At 38.5% G+C, this 16,684-nt stretch overlaps 1 protein-coding gene across 1 annotated transcript in view; it reads right to left on the minus strand.

The window, feature by feature from the left end:
• Window positions 1–16,684, minus strand: part of LOC137259846 (dTDP-D-glucose 4,6-dehydratase-like) — a 38,205-nt gene that overhangs the window by 3,363 nt on the left and 18,158 nt on the right. The window contains exons 7-12 of the mRNA XM_067797471.1: window positions 11,384–11,537; window positions 9,832–9,884; window positions 8,352–8,478; window positions 6,584–6,669; window positions 5,314–5,427; window positions 4,115–4,216 (exon numbers count right to left, since the gene is read on the minus strand). Coding sequence (XP_067653572.1) covers window positions 4,115–4,216; window positions 5,314–5,427; window positions 6,584–6,669; window positions 8,352–8,478; window positions 9,832–9,884; window positions 11,384–11,537 — 636 coding nt within the window. The remainder of the gene's footprint in view (window positions 1–4,114; window positions 4,217–5,313; window positions 5,428–6,583; window positions 6,670–8,351; window positions 8,479–9,831; window positions 9,885–11,383; window positions 11,538–16,684) is intronic.

The following is a 16,684-nucleotide window of genomic DNA, read 5'->3' on the forward strand; positions in this document are numbered from 1 at the left end:
TATAGTGGTTTCTGAGAAAATGTGTCCCTATTGAGGACACAATGCACTAAGTCAAGAAACACATGACAAAGGGCATAATTCTGTAATAAATTGGAAGATGGTTTCTGTTTTCAAACTCCAAGGCATTTATGTCCTGTTAACATCAATCAAATTTGGCATGTTGCATTCACTAACATTCACTGACATAACACCCCAGAACACTCCCTGTGGAGAATACAACCAATCACCTGTCAGGCACTGAGGATTCAAATTCATACTATCATCATAACATTCCAGCTACCCACTTTACTGCTGGGTGAAACAGGCAATTTTGAACAAACCCAGTAGCCTAAGGTGAGACCACATGTATCACATGTGCTTCACTGGGTAGGACAGAAGTCCACTCTAAGTAAACTTGTCTTCACTGTACTTTATGTTACACTCAACTACAGAGTCTAACAAAACCTTATGGGAGATCGCGTCAGGTAACCTTTGAGACTGACCAATCAGAACCAAATTGCAAAAGTGGACATTCGCACATATCTGTTGAACTTTTTATCTCGAAAAGGTTCGGTCATTGGTCGCTCAAAGGTTACCTGACACGACCTTCTACTTGGTTTTGTTAGACTCAGTGGTGGAGTGTAAAGAATACACTGAGACTAAGTTTACTTAGACTGGACAGAGGTCCTAGAAACTTTTGGGAGCCAAACTGCCAGACATGCTCTCCATTTAAGACTACTTTCCTGACTGAACATAACTGATAAGTTACTCATGGAATGCAGACCTGTTACTGGTGCCATACAACTTAATACCATCCTTGATTTGTCCTGGGTGCAATAAATCTCGATTATACCCCGAATACATCTATGTTGAGGACCAGTGATTTTATTACCTCCCTTAGCTGTCTTTCTATCAAATCAGGTGTCTATGCTGGGGAGTTCAGTGCAATAATCACAGCTCACTTTCACTACTTAAGTTATCTAACCGATTAAACATGGCAACACAAATAAAGCAGAGATACTCTGAAGGAGTCCTTGCATATTTTTATCAAAGTTTCGGACCTGTCAATTTGTCTATATGATTTTCCAAAATCTGAGTCGCGCTGCGAACAAAACTTCACAGCCCTGACCGCTAACTTTGCTGACACTGGCAAGCTCAGTTGTAACGGTGAATTAACTTATTGGCTACTGTGAGAATGCGGAATAAGCAAAAGGAGGTAATAAATTCGTCGGCACCAGCCATAGATGCATCCAGGGTATAGCGGAGATTTATCAGAACACATAGCCTGGAGATAACAAGGATGACAATACTTGCATATTCCAATAGCAAATATTGATGCTCATACTGTTGTTCACTGGATTGTGTGGTCCAGACACAATTATTTCAATGCTGCCACCATTCAAACAAACAAACAAAGCAGTCAGTGCTTGTTTTCTCCTCTAAATGCTGACCGTCAGGGCCTAGATTTTTTAAGCTCTCATAGCGCTAAGATAGTCGTTCATTAATCTTAATGTATGGCCCTTTCGACTATCTTAGCGCTAAGATAGTCGTTCGTTAATCTTAATGTATGGCCCTTTTGACTATCTTAGCGCTAAGAGAGCTTTGAAAATCTACGCCCAGGGCAACAAGTACCATCTTGAACCCTGACGTATGATGAGTCAGCAATCGAACCACAGGCAGTTTTTCTTGGTCTGCACTATATCCACTATACCACATCGAGTTGACTTAAGAACAAATCATCTAACAGTTCCATAAATTCAAACTTGTTTTTTTTAGACTGAGTTCAAATAATTTCCATGGAAATCCTGAAAAATACCAATGCTAAAAATCTGTGAAAAGTATTAGGCAATCACTTTAAGATGTGATTGACATGTCTACCAAGATTTCCAACATGTGCTCCGAAAATGAAACAAACCCCTTCATTTTGCTACTAAGTTCAAATCATTTCCACGGAAAGGGAAAAAATAAAAATGACAAAAAACTTGCAAATAGCAAAAAGGCACCAACTTTAGCTTCTGTTTAATATGTCTATTGAACGTTTTTTCAGCTATGCAATGAAATGATTAAGGACACATGAATGGACAGATGAGGTGGTGACTACATCCCCCACCCCACCACCACCCCCCCACCACCCCAGCATTACTTGCCGAGGGGATATTGACACTGCCATCATGTTCCAATCATCATGCAATGAAACCAGGGCTCAATGCTATGAATTGTCTACAGTAAGATACAGCCATGTGATTCTGAAACTAGGTTGATTATTAAACTGGTCAGCTTCTGAATGTAATGTCTCGACTGGGCAGATGTGATACTATCAATGAAATATTTCTTCACGTTAAATATTTTAGTGAGTGAGTGAGTTTGGTTTTACACCGCTTTTAGCAATATTCCAGCGATATCACGGCGGGGCACACCAGAAATTGGGCCTCACACATTGTACCCATGTGGGGAGTCGAAATCGGGTCTTCGGCGTGATGAGCGAACGCTTTAACCACTAGGCTACCCACCCGCCCCTTAAATATTTTAAGTTGTATGCTTCTCTTGAAGGTAATACAGGCTGATGTACACCTCTTTGTAGCAGTGTCTCCCAGAAAGCAGTGCTACAAAGAGGCATCTATCAAACCGTATTACTCAAGGGAGAAGCATGCAACGTATTTATCTTACCACCAAATGTTAAATGTACAAAATGTCATGTTATTTTATTTCATTTGGAAGATCGCTACTGACTATAGGACCATAGTTTCAAACTAACTTTTTTATGAAGTAGCAAGTACTTGCCACCTGGTTTAAAAATAGGTAACAAAAAACATCATATAATCAGTTCATAGTGTGTTAAGTACCTGAGCATACTGGTATTTATCAAGTTATGCAAAAATAATAGCTTTACTTGTATTAGCAGTTTTATCGACATGCTGAATGTCCATTATAAACCATACGAAGCAGTAATGTGATACTTCTGCACATGTGCACTGAGCTGACTGCTTCTCTGTTGTATTTATGTGAGTATTGTGATGCGTAAGTGACCAAAGAAAGGTATGATGAGAAATTTTTTGGCAATTAAGACACCAGTATTGTAAAGTTCATGACTGAAAGTGCATAAGTGGAAATCTATCCTTTGAAAATGCCAGCTAATTGATGAAAGTAAGCGGTTTCATTTAGAAAATACCAGGTAGCAAGTTGTTGCTGCTGTGTTTTTTTCAGCTAGCAAATTATGATTGTGAAGAGAAAATTTGCTACCTCAAACCGTTAATTTGGAACCCTGATGACATGTAATCAAAATGGCATCGGCCCCTCAACTGGATTTTTAAAATCAGTGCAACATATTCTGACAAGCTCAAAACTGCTATAGAAATGGTTAATTACGTTTAGTTGAGTGTGCAAATGAATAAATGTATAATAGAGTTTCAATAAAGCAGTGAAACTTGGTGAAACAAATGTGTAATACAGCGAAATGTGCAGTTACGAACTCTGGGCACTTCATGCGTCAGATTATGATGCCATATTATCATTAGCAATACAGCTTCTCTGCAAAGAGCTTGGCAGTTACCATGGCAGCGGGTAACTTTTTTTCCAGTTCTTACCCTCCTAGGCAGCTTGTTACTGCATCACTGACCAATGAAATTAAAGTATTTTATGTGGAGGTAAAATAATAATGAAGTAATAATACGGGTATTTGTAATGCACTAATTCCACACCACGGAGGGGTATGCTAAAAGCGGTACAATACAAGTATTATTACCTTGAATAAGCTGCCTCTTAGGCACTATGAGGTTTTATAGCTAGAATGGATAGAATTATTATTAAAACAACCGCACGTTATCAGAAATGAGCGGTCCACTGTAACTTGATAATGCCCGCAAAATACTTAACGACGGCCCATTATCAAGCCCGTTGTTAGGTGACGTCATAAGTAGCTCAGCAGTTAATGAAAGACCTCGGGCTTCTGCAAATGATAATGCCCTGAAAAATAGCTTTACCCTTATAATAGTCACTTTATCTCACCGGTGACCAGGCACCCACCAGGTACCCATATTCTGCTGAGTGAACAGAGGCAATGTTGAACAATTCACTTGCTAGAGGTGCGACTATCTAATCTTGACAACATCTGAATATAATCTGACTAAGTCCCCACCTCTCTGAGATAGTCGACACGCAGACTCGGCTTCTCCCAGGTGAAGCCCATTCCCGTCAGCCGGGCAGGATCTAGACACAGGTGCTTGTTGTAGAGAAGCTCCTGGAATAATATACACAGATCATCATTGTCATCATCATCATCATCATCATCAGCAGCACCACCACCACCACCACCACCAAAACCACGATCACCATCACAGTCATCATCAACATCACCATCATCAACATCACCACCATCAACATCACCATCATTATCCAATATGTTGTGGATGCATGTTCAGTGTTTGAAATATTTACTGACCTGCAAGCAAAATGCTAGCTGATTGTGAATCGGGCCAGTAATATACAGTTAAAGCTTTTCCGACTGGCTTGCTGAAAATCTCAGACAGAAAGATATCTTAGTTTTCGTGTTTGTATGATTTATTTTGCTTCGAAGGAGTGATGATAACTTATCATTTTCAATCACCAAACATCACATCAGTTCTGACCTATGGTCATTTGATACCTTTATTTTGCAAAGCCACCGAAGTATGATGTCTGCTAACAACATTTTTACATTTTTACTTAACCAGCTGTCCTGGACAGTGACTTTTCAAAATTATTTCATACACTGCAAGACAAGAGTCATCAGAAGATGACAGATCCTGAAAGTCCCACCTGACTTTTTATAGACAAAGTCAAAATAGTTTCCATGGAAATAATGAAACATATAAACTTAAAAAATCTGTAAATAGTTCAAGACACAACTTTGGGATCTGCGTCATATATCTGCACATTCAGCTAAAAGATACAGCGGGGTTTTCGAATTGTGCTTCAGAAACAAAGCCCACCTCTCCTGAGAATAGTTAGCAGCAAAAGGTTTTCGAGGCAAAAGTTCAAATGTTATATAAGAATGCTAACTTTCAAAGTTTGGTAAGCTGTGTTCTGATTGGTCAATTCAAAAGGTCAGCTAACCTGACCTAGCCTCTGTCAGACTCAGTACAGCAGTGTAACGAACAATACTGAGCCTAAGATAACACAGAGTGGGATCACTGGGTCCTGATCTTTGTCCAGCATGAAGATGAATTTAATGCCATGTTTAAACAGTGGTTAACTGCAGTCATAGTGCTACAATGGAATTGTGGATTAAAGCTGTGTGCCTCGTTCACACCATGAGATGCAACAATACCTCCACCAAAATTTACATGACAACCATACCTGGTCAATGAATGGGTTGAGTGGTGTGTTGACGATGTTGTCCCTCTGACAGGCATCGGCCCATGGTGCCATGTGCTTGTCATTGATGTCCTCAACTACGTTTGTCATGTTCAACTGAAACCAACAGATGAATTATCTCCCTTTGTATTTCTTCCTTTTTTCAAGTAAGAATGTGGGGTACCACATCGGACATTTGTGATTTTACTCATTTAAACTAGGGCTGCAATGATTCATCCAGGCCTTGATTTGATTTGATTTGATTTGATTTTCTATACTGGACCTTCAATTTGATTCTTCATGCAAGTAAAAACATCAAATTTTATTTAACTCTCAGAGTATGCCTTCTTATTGTGAAATCCATCATCAACATGCCAAAAATTCTCAAGATAATTGGATAATTAGCCCAGTGTCAACCAGTCACGTTTCACAATGTTTCATGAGATGAGTGTATTTATGGTTTATGTCTGGTGCAGCAAGGTTTTTGTGTCAACGGACACCCAGCTCATGGTAAATCAGGTTCCCCATTATGAAGCCTAACAACGAGTCTCCAATCCGGACAAGGATATTTCGCCTCTTACAAGTATGTCATGTTGAACACCAAATCTATATAACTAAATCTGGACCAGACAAACTATTGATCAACAATATCAGAATCAACAAGCATTAATCTTCATATCTGACACCAATCTACCAATTCATCAATCTTAACAGCCTCATCTGATATTTGCCTCTTAAGAGAAGAATGGGTTGCTAAAGACCAAATTCAACACAACTTGATCTACACCAGACAATCCAGTGTTGGATATCTTCAGAATCAACAAGCATTTTGCTTCATATGTGACCATGTCAGAGATCTTGACAACCCAGTACATTATTCACCTCTTACAACAAGTATGTGATGACGAAGACCAATCATAACTTCGACCATGATGTGTCCAGAACAGTGAGTGAGTGAGTGAGTATAGTTTTACGCCTCACTCAGCAATATTCCAGGTATAAGGCAACGGTCTGTAAATACTCAAGTCTTGACCAGACAATCCAGTAAGTATCGATCTGCACAATTGGGAACTGATGACATGTGTCAACCAAGTCAGTGAGCCTGACCACCCGAACCTGTTCGTTGCCTCTTACGACATATATAGTCGCCTTTTATGGCAGGCATGGGATGCTGAAGGTTTCTTCTACCCCGGGACCTTCATGGTTCATTTCCAGAACAGTTTCCTTGGGACTGGATATATAGCACAAACATCAGCAAAAAACTGTTACCTACCTTGGCCATGTTTGACATTACAGAGCCAACAAAGTCGAAGTTGATGTCAAAGATTTCCGATACCAGCTCACTGATCCTCCCTTGTGCTGCAAAAATAAACAGTGTTGGCTCAAGAGAGGGTTTAGGAGAGTTTTGACTCATCAAATTCAGTGAGGACCCCCTCTATTTTACATCTGCTCATCTCGTTAACATTGGAGAGGGTCCACAAACATTATTTTCATCTATTGGACCCACTCAAAATTTCACCCAAATCTAACACAGAACAGACATTCACAATCAATAGCATATTTACTCATTTCCATAAACTGAGACTACAATACGACTAACAGACAGGTTATAAATCAATTAAATCATTAAACTCTTTTACTCTCAAATATTACTCATCTGCATCAGGAAGTTTATACTCTGAGAGTTAGCACTTGGAAGTTCTGTATGACTGTGCAAAACATTCAAACTAAACCAGTTTTGAAAATGATGTTGAATGAGCAGTTCAATAGCAAAACAGAAAGGCCAAGTCATTACATAGCTGAGGATAATGCATTTAATTTGCTGCTGTTTGTACACAAGTTGGTATCGGAGTCATGGGGCAAGTTTATATATGGGACAAAAATAGTTACTGATACATGTAAATTTTTAAATTATGAATAATTATCCCTTATATCCCTAACTTGTTTCGTCCAGTATATTTGTGCCCTGTGGTTCTTTCCTGACTATATTTTGAAATCAGTGAGTGAGTACAGTTTTACTTTGCCGTAGCAATATCCCAGTAATATCACGATGGAGGACTATAGAAATGGGTTTCACACATTGTGCCCATGTGGGGAATCAAACCCAAGTCTTCGGCATGAACGCTTTAACCACTAGGCTATCTCACTGCCCCATTTCTTGGTTAAGTAATGAAACTGAAACTTGACATGTGATCTGCTCAAGAACTCCTCTACATGGACTGCATGCTGTATGGAGTATTCCTGAGATCTTTAAACAGTGAGGTCTTGGATCAGAGGAAAAGACTTGATTTTAATAAGACTGCTTCTAAATATAATCTTTATGCATTATTAACAGACTTGTGCTTGTGAATATACCACCTGGGGAATACCTGCCCAGCTGGTGTACATCTCACATACTCACTGATATCAGCCTTGTCCATCAGGCTGTATATCTGACCCTGCTGGTGTATATCTGACATGCTTACTGGTATCCTCCTTGTCCACAAGTTTGTATATCTGACCCTGCTGGTGTATATCTGACATGCTTACTGGTATCCTCCTTGTCAACAAGGTTGTATATCTGACCCTGCTGGTGTATATCTGACATGCTTACTGGTATCCTCCTTGTCAACAAGGTTGCATATCTGACCCTGCTGGTGTATATCGGACATGCTTACTGGTATCCTCCTTGTCAACAAGGTTGTATATCTGACCCTGCTGGTGTATATCTGACATGCTTACTGGTATCCTCCTTGTCCACAAGTTTGTATATCTGACCCTGCTGGTGTATATCTGACATGCTTACTGGTATCCTCCTTGTCAACAAGGTTGTATAACTGACCCACCTAGTGTATATCTGACATACTTACTAGTATCCTCCTTGTCAACAAAGTTGTATATCTGACCCTGCTGGTGTGTATCTGACATGCTTACTGGTATCCTCCTTGTCAACAAGGTTGTATATCTGACCCTGCTGGTGTATATCTGTCATGCTTACTGGTATCCTCCTTGTCCACAACGTTGTATAACTGACCCACCAAGTGTATATCTGACATACTTACTGGTATCACCCTTGTCCACCAGGTTGTATATCTGACCTGCCTTGCCCTTCTGACACAAGGTCCAAACAGCAGCACACAGGTCATCCACATGGATTGTGTTCATCTTCAGGTCTTTTGTCCACAGCATCTGAGAGAATGAGTAGGTGAGTTTAGTTTTACACCAATTGTAGCGATATTCCAGCAATATCATGACAGGGGACACCAGAAATCTTCACACATTGTACCCATATGAGGACTCAAACTTGAGTCTTTGGCATGACGAGGGAACGTTTTAATCACTGGGCTACCCCTCTGATGGCAAACAGGAACATCAGATAAAGACACCATGTGACAGGAAATTCATACATGCAGAACTAAGAACTCTTCATCCTAAGGTACTGCAGAGACCAATGATTTATTGAAATTCCTTTTAGCCCAAGGTCAATTTTTTGAGAAAAGGTTATCATACAATTGATCGGATAAGAACATAACGTTTACTAATGACTAGTCAACGCTAACTGAGTGAGTGAGTGAGTGAGTTTTTCTCTTCCCCACTTTTAGCAATATTCCAGCAATATCATGGCAAGGCACATCATAAATGGGCTTCACACAGTGCACCCATGCAGGAAATCGAATTTTCAGCATGACACACAAATCCTTTAAATGAACGCTAGGCTACACCACTGCCCTCTTCTGCATGATAAACAAGAAGACACAGTCATCAATATCTCGTACAATGGCAAAATACAGTTCTTGTCTACTCCTTATGATGATGTCAAATGTTTCGGTGTGGATATTGCAAAGTTGAAGGAGAGTAACGAAAGGATTTTAAGGTCTGATCCAAAAAGAAGCACTACTACCAAATTCAAGGTCAAAACTGTTGCCATGGAAACATAAAAAACATTGTATTCAGAAACCCCAAAATACCAGTACACCACCAGACCAATCTATGTGCCTAGTTTGTTGAAGGATTATTGAACAATTTTACATTTGTGTTGCCAAATTTAATCATTCAGATAATTTAAGAAGCGAAAGTGAGTTGTGTTCCAGAAAAGAATACTACCACCAATTTCAGTCAAAATCAAACCTGATGCCATGGAAACGCCAAAAAAATTTAATACAAAATTCAAAACAGTGAAAAGGCTCCAGTTCACCACAAAATCTATCTATGTGCCAAGTATGGTGAAGAAATAGTGCTTGGAAAAGATAAATGTTCATGGACAAAGAAGGAGACAGAGTGCATTTTAATACAGAAAACGGGATAACGAAACGAATGCTTTAGCAAAAGGTTGCCATGTCATCCCCCCGAACTCCTTGCTCTTGACAAGAGAATTTGGAAAAAACTCTGGCATTGTATTCCAACCTTTATCATATTTTAGATGACACAGGAAAGATTGTACTCTAATTCTGAGTTGGTAGTGCCATTTGCAGCACTTACTGGCCTCAGTGTGAACTATGAGTTGGTTATGCAACCCTTAGGTTCAACAGTGTGGAGCCTCACCTTCATCTTCTCTTTTATGTACTTGTATATTGCACCAATAATCAGACGAGGAGCTGCAGACAAAAGTAGAAAGAGACTACTAAATAAAAGTCTACTGGGGTTAAAAAATCTCATCACCCAACAACCAGGACAAGTTTTCATTTCAGGCAATCAAATAATGGTATCTTACTTGTCCGTAGGCTACTATATAATTTCTGTTTACTTTTTCAAAAATGCAAATAAACTTGAATTTCATTTTATATCTGCTCAAAATGTACCCAATGAATTTTGCAATGATAATAAAGTAGATTTACCTTTCTTTGCTATTTATCACATTTCGGGAAATAGTCCCGGAAATATTAACATCTAACAGCATGTTGATTTATTCTTTCATAATTACGTCATCATGATTATGTCATACCCATATCAAAATTAGTCAGGACAAGTGGCTTTTAAAAAACATTTAATTTAATTTGGGTACTATCGTCAGTATATCAGATACCATGATGTTCTTTATATACTCCACATTTTGTTGCACAAATACAATTTTACATTCACGAAATTAATAGGCATGTGTTAAAGTAATCATCAGCTCTGCTTGATAATTTTATTTCCTCCCTATTCTAGCTCCGCATTCTCACAGTAGCCAATCAGTTAAGCTGCCATTACAAATGAGCTTGACAGTGTTAGCAAAGATAGTGGTCGCAAACGTGAATGTTTGTTCAAATTGAGACTCAGATTTTGGGAGGAAGTCATCAAGACAAACTGACAGGCCCGAAACTTTCAAATAATATGTGCAAGAATTCCTTCTACCTCTTTTAGAGTACCTCTGCAGCATTTGTGTTGTCGAATTTAATCTTTCAGATAATATAAGAAGCGAAAGTGAGTTGTGATTGGTTCACTCAACTTCCCAGCGTGTACACATGATCGAATAAAAAGCCAGCCAAGGCAGGTAATAAAATCTTCGTGACGAGCTGTAGATGCATTCAGGGTATAGTGGAGATTTATTGGACGTATACCCCGGAGATATCGAGGATGGTAAGAAGGTGTATGGCACCAGTAACAAGTACATTTGATTAAACCATGAATAACATATCAATTATGTTCAACCAGGAAAGCAGTCTGTCATATTCTGACCATAGGTCATCATCATGAAGTAGCAAATCACAGACCTGGAACCAAAACTCACAGATATGCTTGAAACCAGTTCTCTCACATTGATGTGTGAGATATGTTATTTATTATACTGAGATATGTGTTGTCAGTATGTTAGTAGTATGAATCTCAGACTTAATTGAGGGCTTAGGCTACTGATGCATAAACGAGTGAGTGAGAAAGAGAGTGAGAGAATGGTTCTATTGCTTTGAGCAATACTTCAGAAATACCAAGGCAGGGGACACCAGAAATGGGTTTCACACACAGTACCCATGTGGAGAATCGAACTCAGGTGTTCGGCATAATGAGTTTTACCAGCTAGGCTATCATCAATCCACTGAAAATTAATGCTTATTATTTTACCCTTGAATATGTCTTGTGCCAGCATTGAGTGCAATAGATAATGACATGTTCTTACTTAAACCGTTCTTGTCTCCTAGCCCGTAGACAATGGCAGGCCGTACAATAATGTAGTTCAAGTCAGGGATGTTCTCGAGGTCCCGCTCGACCTCCAGCTTGTGTCTGGCCATGTGGGTCCATGGATCACACTTACAGTCCTCCATGTTGGCTTTCTGGAACACATGAGGACATGTTTGTCAAAGGACAGGATTACATGTTTGTCGGAGGACCTTCTCTGTGTTGGCTTTCTGGAACACATGAGGACATGTTTGTCAAAGGACAGGATAGCATGTTTGTCGGAGGACATGAGGACATGTTTACCTGAGGACACGAGGTTACCTTTTATGTCTGAGGACAATAGGGCTGCCACAATTCACACAGGCTTTAAATCAATACGGTTTTTGACATTAGACCATCGATTTGACCATTTTCAATTTGATTCTACATACAATTAAAACCAACAGATTTCATTCAACTCTCAGAGTTTATTAAAAAAACAATATCACACTGAAAACTTTTTCCAAGATTTAACTACGGATTCAGGAATGTAAGTTATGTAACCTTTTTCAAACAAATATAATGTTATGTTTCAACACAGAACAGCACTCAAATATTGAATCAAAACTGTGATAATGGTTATCAAAAATAACTAACGTATCAGATTCAATTTCCGATTAGTCAAACAGAATCGGTGCAGCCCTAGAGGACACAAGAAAAGGGTATGTGTGAAGCATTAGGACATTTGTCTGAGGACATAAAAACATTGTCTGAGAAGAGGACAAACTTGTCTGACATTAGAATACACATGTGAGAGACATTCCAACATTTGTCCAAGGACACAAAAACATAGTCTAAGAAGAAGAGAACAAACTTGTCTAACTTTATATTACACATTTGCAAGAGTATGAAGACATTTTGTTTTGTTATTTCATGTTTCATCTAATAGTAATACTGATTCTTGTAATGCTGACCCAATTCTCAGTTGACCAAATTTTCCAATTTCTAAAACAGCCCTTTAATGGCGTGAGTGTTCAGGATTCATGATTGGTTGCAATCAGATTTAGTTGGTTGCAATCAGATTTAGTTGGTTGCAATCAGATATAGCAACTTTGTTACAGATGTGATCATTTGCAAAGCCTCAGTGATTTCCACATGCATCAGGAAAACTAGAACCTCTTCCCCTGCGCGATGTGATCTTCTAGACAGAACTCAGTCATGTAATGGCAGATCAATTGCATCTTCATTGCCCTCGCTGACAATGGACAAGCTAGCTATTACAAGTAATGTCTTGTGTGTGAGACATCAACACATATTAAGTCAACAGCAGAAGAAGGATATTTGTGGCCACATTTTCTATTGCTAGTACATGTATCTAGATTTTTAGTATAATATATAATAAAGAAACTAACATTGATCAACGAATTTCACGGCAACTGGATCTAAGTCAATGTACTACATGTTCTGATTGAATAGACGGAAGGAAGATAATTCTTGTTGCCATTTTTTGCTGCCAGGGGATTTTACGAGAACTGGGAAATATGGACGTGTTAGAACAGAGGTTATGTGGGAAGACATGACATGAGTAACCTCTGTGGGTAGAGAATTCAGACCTTTGAATACCTGCGAGTCAAGAGGTTCTTGATGTGCGACAAGTCAACATAAACAGCCATCAGGCAAGTGATCTTTTTTGTGAGACTTGAATTCATCTGAACAAGGCTTTTGAATACCTGTGAGCCGAGAAATCTTGGTAGGATAAGTAAATTTAAATGGCCATCAGGCAAGTGGTTCTTCTTGAGGGACTTGTGTCTATCTTTACAAGACCTTTGAATACCTGTGAGCCAGGCAGCCCATAAAATAAGATTTGGGTTCATTCAAACAAATCATTCCTTGAGTACCTGACAATGTTATTCAATGAAGTCACATGGTTCTGAATGGAATATCTTTGAGGAAGCAGATATCAAACACTAAACTAATCCTTGGAGTCAACTGTGTGCAGACACTTTCCATGTTGTCACACCCTCTAGTGTACAGTACACCACCCTGTGTAATTAAAAGAACCCACAAATCCGTTGGTAAAATGACCAGACGTAAATACGTGCAAACACCTAGTTGCAGGTACAGCAACGTGCAGTAAACTTGGACAAAGTACTTTGACCATGTACCCCTGTCCATCCAGCTATGAATGGGTACCTCGATGAAAACACCACATTTTCTTCGTGCATCTAGTGGCTGCAAGATACGTATGATCCCCAGGGAGTTGAGATTCATAATATGAAGTACCACTGAGACTCACATACTATGATCAAGGAAAAAACTCAGCCCTATACAAATAGGTTATAAAATTATATACGGTCACTTTCTTCACACAGTTAGTGCAAGCAAATAAATTAAGATGTAAACTAATGTACTTTCAGTGAAGAGCTCTGAACAAAAATTTCATATGAAACAGAATGCATGTAGCATATTGTACAGTCAAGGCATGGTGATGTTACGAAATTTTACGATACACTGTCCAATCTTTTAATAAAAAGTCGATGTCCAGGTACTGAAAATAATGTAATGACCACAAAGCTTTACATTAATGCAGTCATCAGTTTGAGCGAGTGCACCAGTTGAGATTTACGCCACACTCTAACCATTTACGCAATATTCTAACCATTTAATCAAGTCTGGACCAGACAATCAAGTGATCAACAGCATGAACATCGATCTGCACAATTGGGAACCGACAGTCATCAGTCTGATCATGGTCCAGTGGAGATTCCATTTTGAGCAGTCGAAAATGTTCAAGTAGAAGTAGAAATTATCTCAGTTATACAAGTCCACGTAAAGGCAATAAGTGAGTGAGTGAGTGAGTGAGTGAGGTTAGTTTTACGCTGCACTCAGCAATATTCCAGCTATATGGCAATCAGAAGTAACAGAGACTTGCATCAATGTAGGATTGAAACAATGTTGAAACCAAGACATCATCTGTGTGAAGCATGCAGTTTAAGTGAGTGAGTGAGTGAGTGAGTGAGTGAGTGAGTGAGTGAGTGAGTGAGTGAGCGAGTCATGCACAGCGGCTACCAATCTTCCTAAACTATAGTCAGTATATTTCTCTTATCTTCAACACAAGACACCAAAATTATCTAGGAAGTACACAAAATCAACACTAAATTTCGGTGATATATGTTGTTGTGTGTTGGTATTAAGTTAAATTTTGACAGCATCAAATTCTTTGCTACACCTCAACACCATGGTTGATAAATTCATTATGCAGACTTCATATGAAGTATAAATTCCAATAAGGAAATCTCTCCCTCTCTCTGTCTCTCACTCTGTCTCTCTCCTGTATTTTATTTTACTTAATAAATAAATAAATAAATAAATAAATAAATAAATAAATAAATAAATAAATAAATAAATAAATAAATAAATAAATAAATAAATAAATAAATAAATAAATAAATAAATAAATAAATTCCAGTCTTGGGGTCTGTTATTTCAGATTGTGAGATTTCTGCCAGGTGGACTGGTAAATAATTCTTAATATTCCAGGGAAGAAGAGGCTGTTTCCAATAAATCTCTGGACCGAATCAAACTTGACAAAGTTGAGACATTACTCTTATAATAAATGGGAAAGAAGTAAATGTTTAATTTTCAGTTAAAACAAATAAACAAATACAAAAGCTCAAACAGTATCACATAACTTCCTGCGATAAGAATGCTACAGTGACAGACCTCGACAGGCTTACATAGTAAAATCCATCAGTGCATTCACAGAGCTGACAAACCATGGATCACAGCATAGGCAAAGCATGCAGAACGATGCTCTTGGTCTAAACATCTCAATACAAGACTGCTATCTAGGTCAAACACAACAAACATATCAAGTACTTACAATATCATCCTCAGGCTTGGAACAGCAAAACCAGAACCATTACCATCAGTGAGTGAATGAGTTTAGTTTTATGCCACACTAAGCAATATTCCAGGGACCCGTTTCACAAAGCTCTCATACGACCTCGTAACTTTTCTCGTGACATTGGTATCTCCCATGTCACAGTATAGGAGGTAGGGATGCTATTAGGGAAACTTATGAGATCTTAAGCTTATGAGAACTTTGTGAAACGGGTCTACGCTATATAGCCGTGGTCTGTAAATAACTGAGTTTGGACCAGACAATCCAGTGATCAACATCATGAACATGATCTATGCAACTGAGATACAATGAAAACTTTCCACAAAGTCAGCTGGTCTGACAACTCCATCCTGTTTGTCGCCTCTTTAGACAAGCAGGGATTACTGTTGATCAATTCTAATGCCGATCTTCATGGGCTGAACCATTTCAGACAGTGATTATCATGCTTATTTTGAATAATGTGTAAAGAATTAAAAGAATTGTAAGATACTTTATTGATCACAACTTGTTGATCATGCTATCATGTGATGCTTCTTCATAGATGTGTATAGTTTGCAGGACAACAGTATGAGACATTACACTGTAACACCGCATCATAATATGAGTAAATGGTTGTAATCCAGATAGTATCTTAACTTTATCATTATTCATCAACTTCCATAACGCCAATCAAACAGAATTTTTGGGAATCGACAACTGAAAATGACCATCAACGACTGTTCATAAGCTCTTGGAACTTGCGATCAAATTTTACATGCAGGTTTCCATTTCAACGAGCATATTTCTGAACATATTTGCTCAATGAATATTTGTGCACTTTCTCCATAATGTATTTCTGCCTACCACTTTTGTTACAAACTTATGATGTTACATGTCTTACGATGTCACAAACACAACATGATGTTGGCTCTCAACTATGTGTCTCTGAATTGTAAAGTAACTGACAATCACTTAGACAACGTAAACACTGATATTGCGCATTGCTAAATGTTTCATTAAGTGAAGAGCTGTTATGTGGCAGATGATCTTGAGTGTTCAAAGGAGTTCTGACAACCATAAAAACCTGTGCTGTTTTCATATCTTTAGAATTTAGTCTGAAACAAAGGCATTACATACATGTTTGTGAATTTGATATTCATATACAAAATGGATTTTTAAGGTATATGCACAAACATAATTATGATAAAATTTGGGAAAACAAGCACATGCATGTCAGTTGATCACTAAGGCAAAATGTGCTGAATATACAATCAATACTGACAGTAATTGCCTGTTTTTGTAAGGCGAGTATAGTCTGGTTCATAATTATTGAGAATTTTTCTTCTTACTTTGAGCTATCCTAACACCTCAACTGATTCACTGATACTTAAAACTAAGTAATGGTATAAGGGAGGTAACTCATCTTGGCCTACTGAGTAT

Source organism: Haliotis asinina, chromosome 13, assembly GCF_037392515.1.
Source record: "Haliotis asinina isolate JCU_RB_2024 chromosome 13, JCU_Hal_asi_v2, whole genome shotgun sequence".
Lineage (NCBI taxonomy): Eukaryota > Metazoa > Mollusca > Gastropoda > Lepetellida > Haliotidae > Haliotis > Haliotis asinina.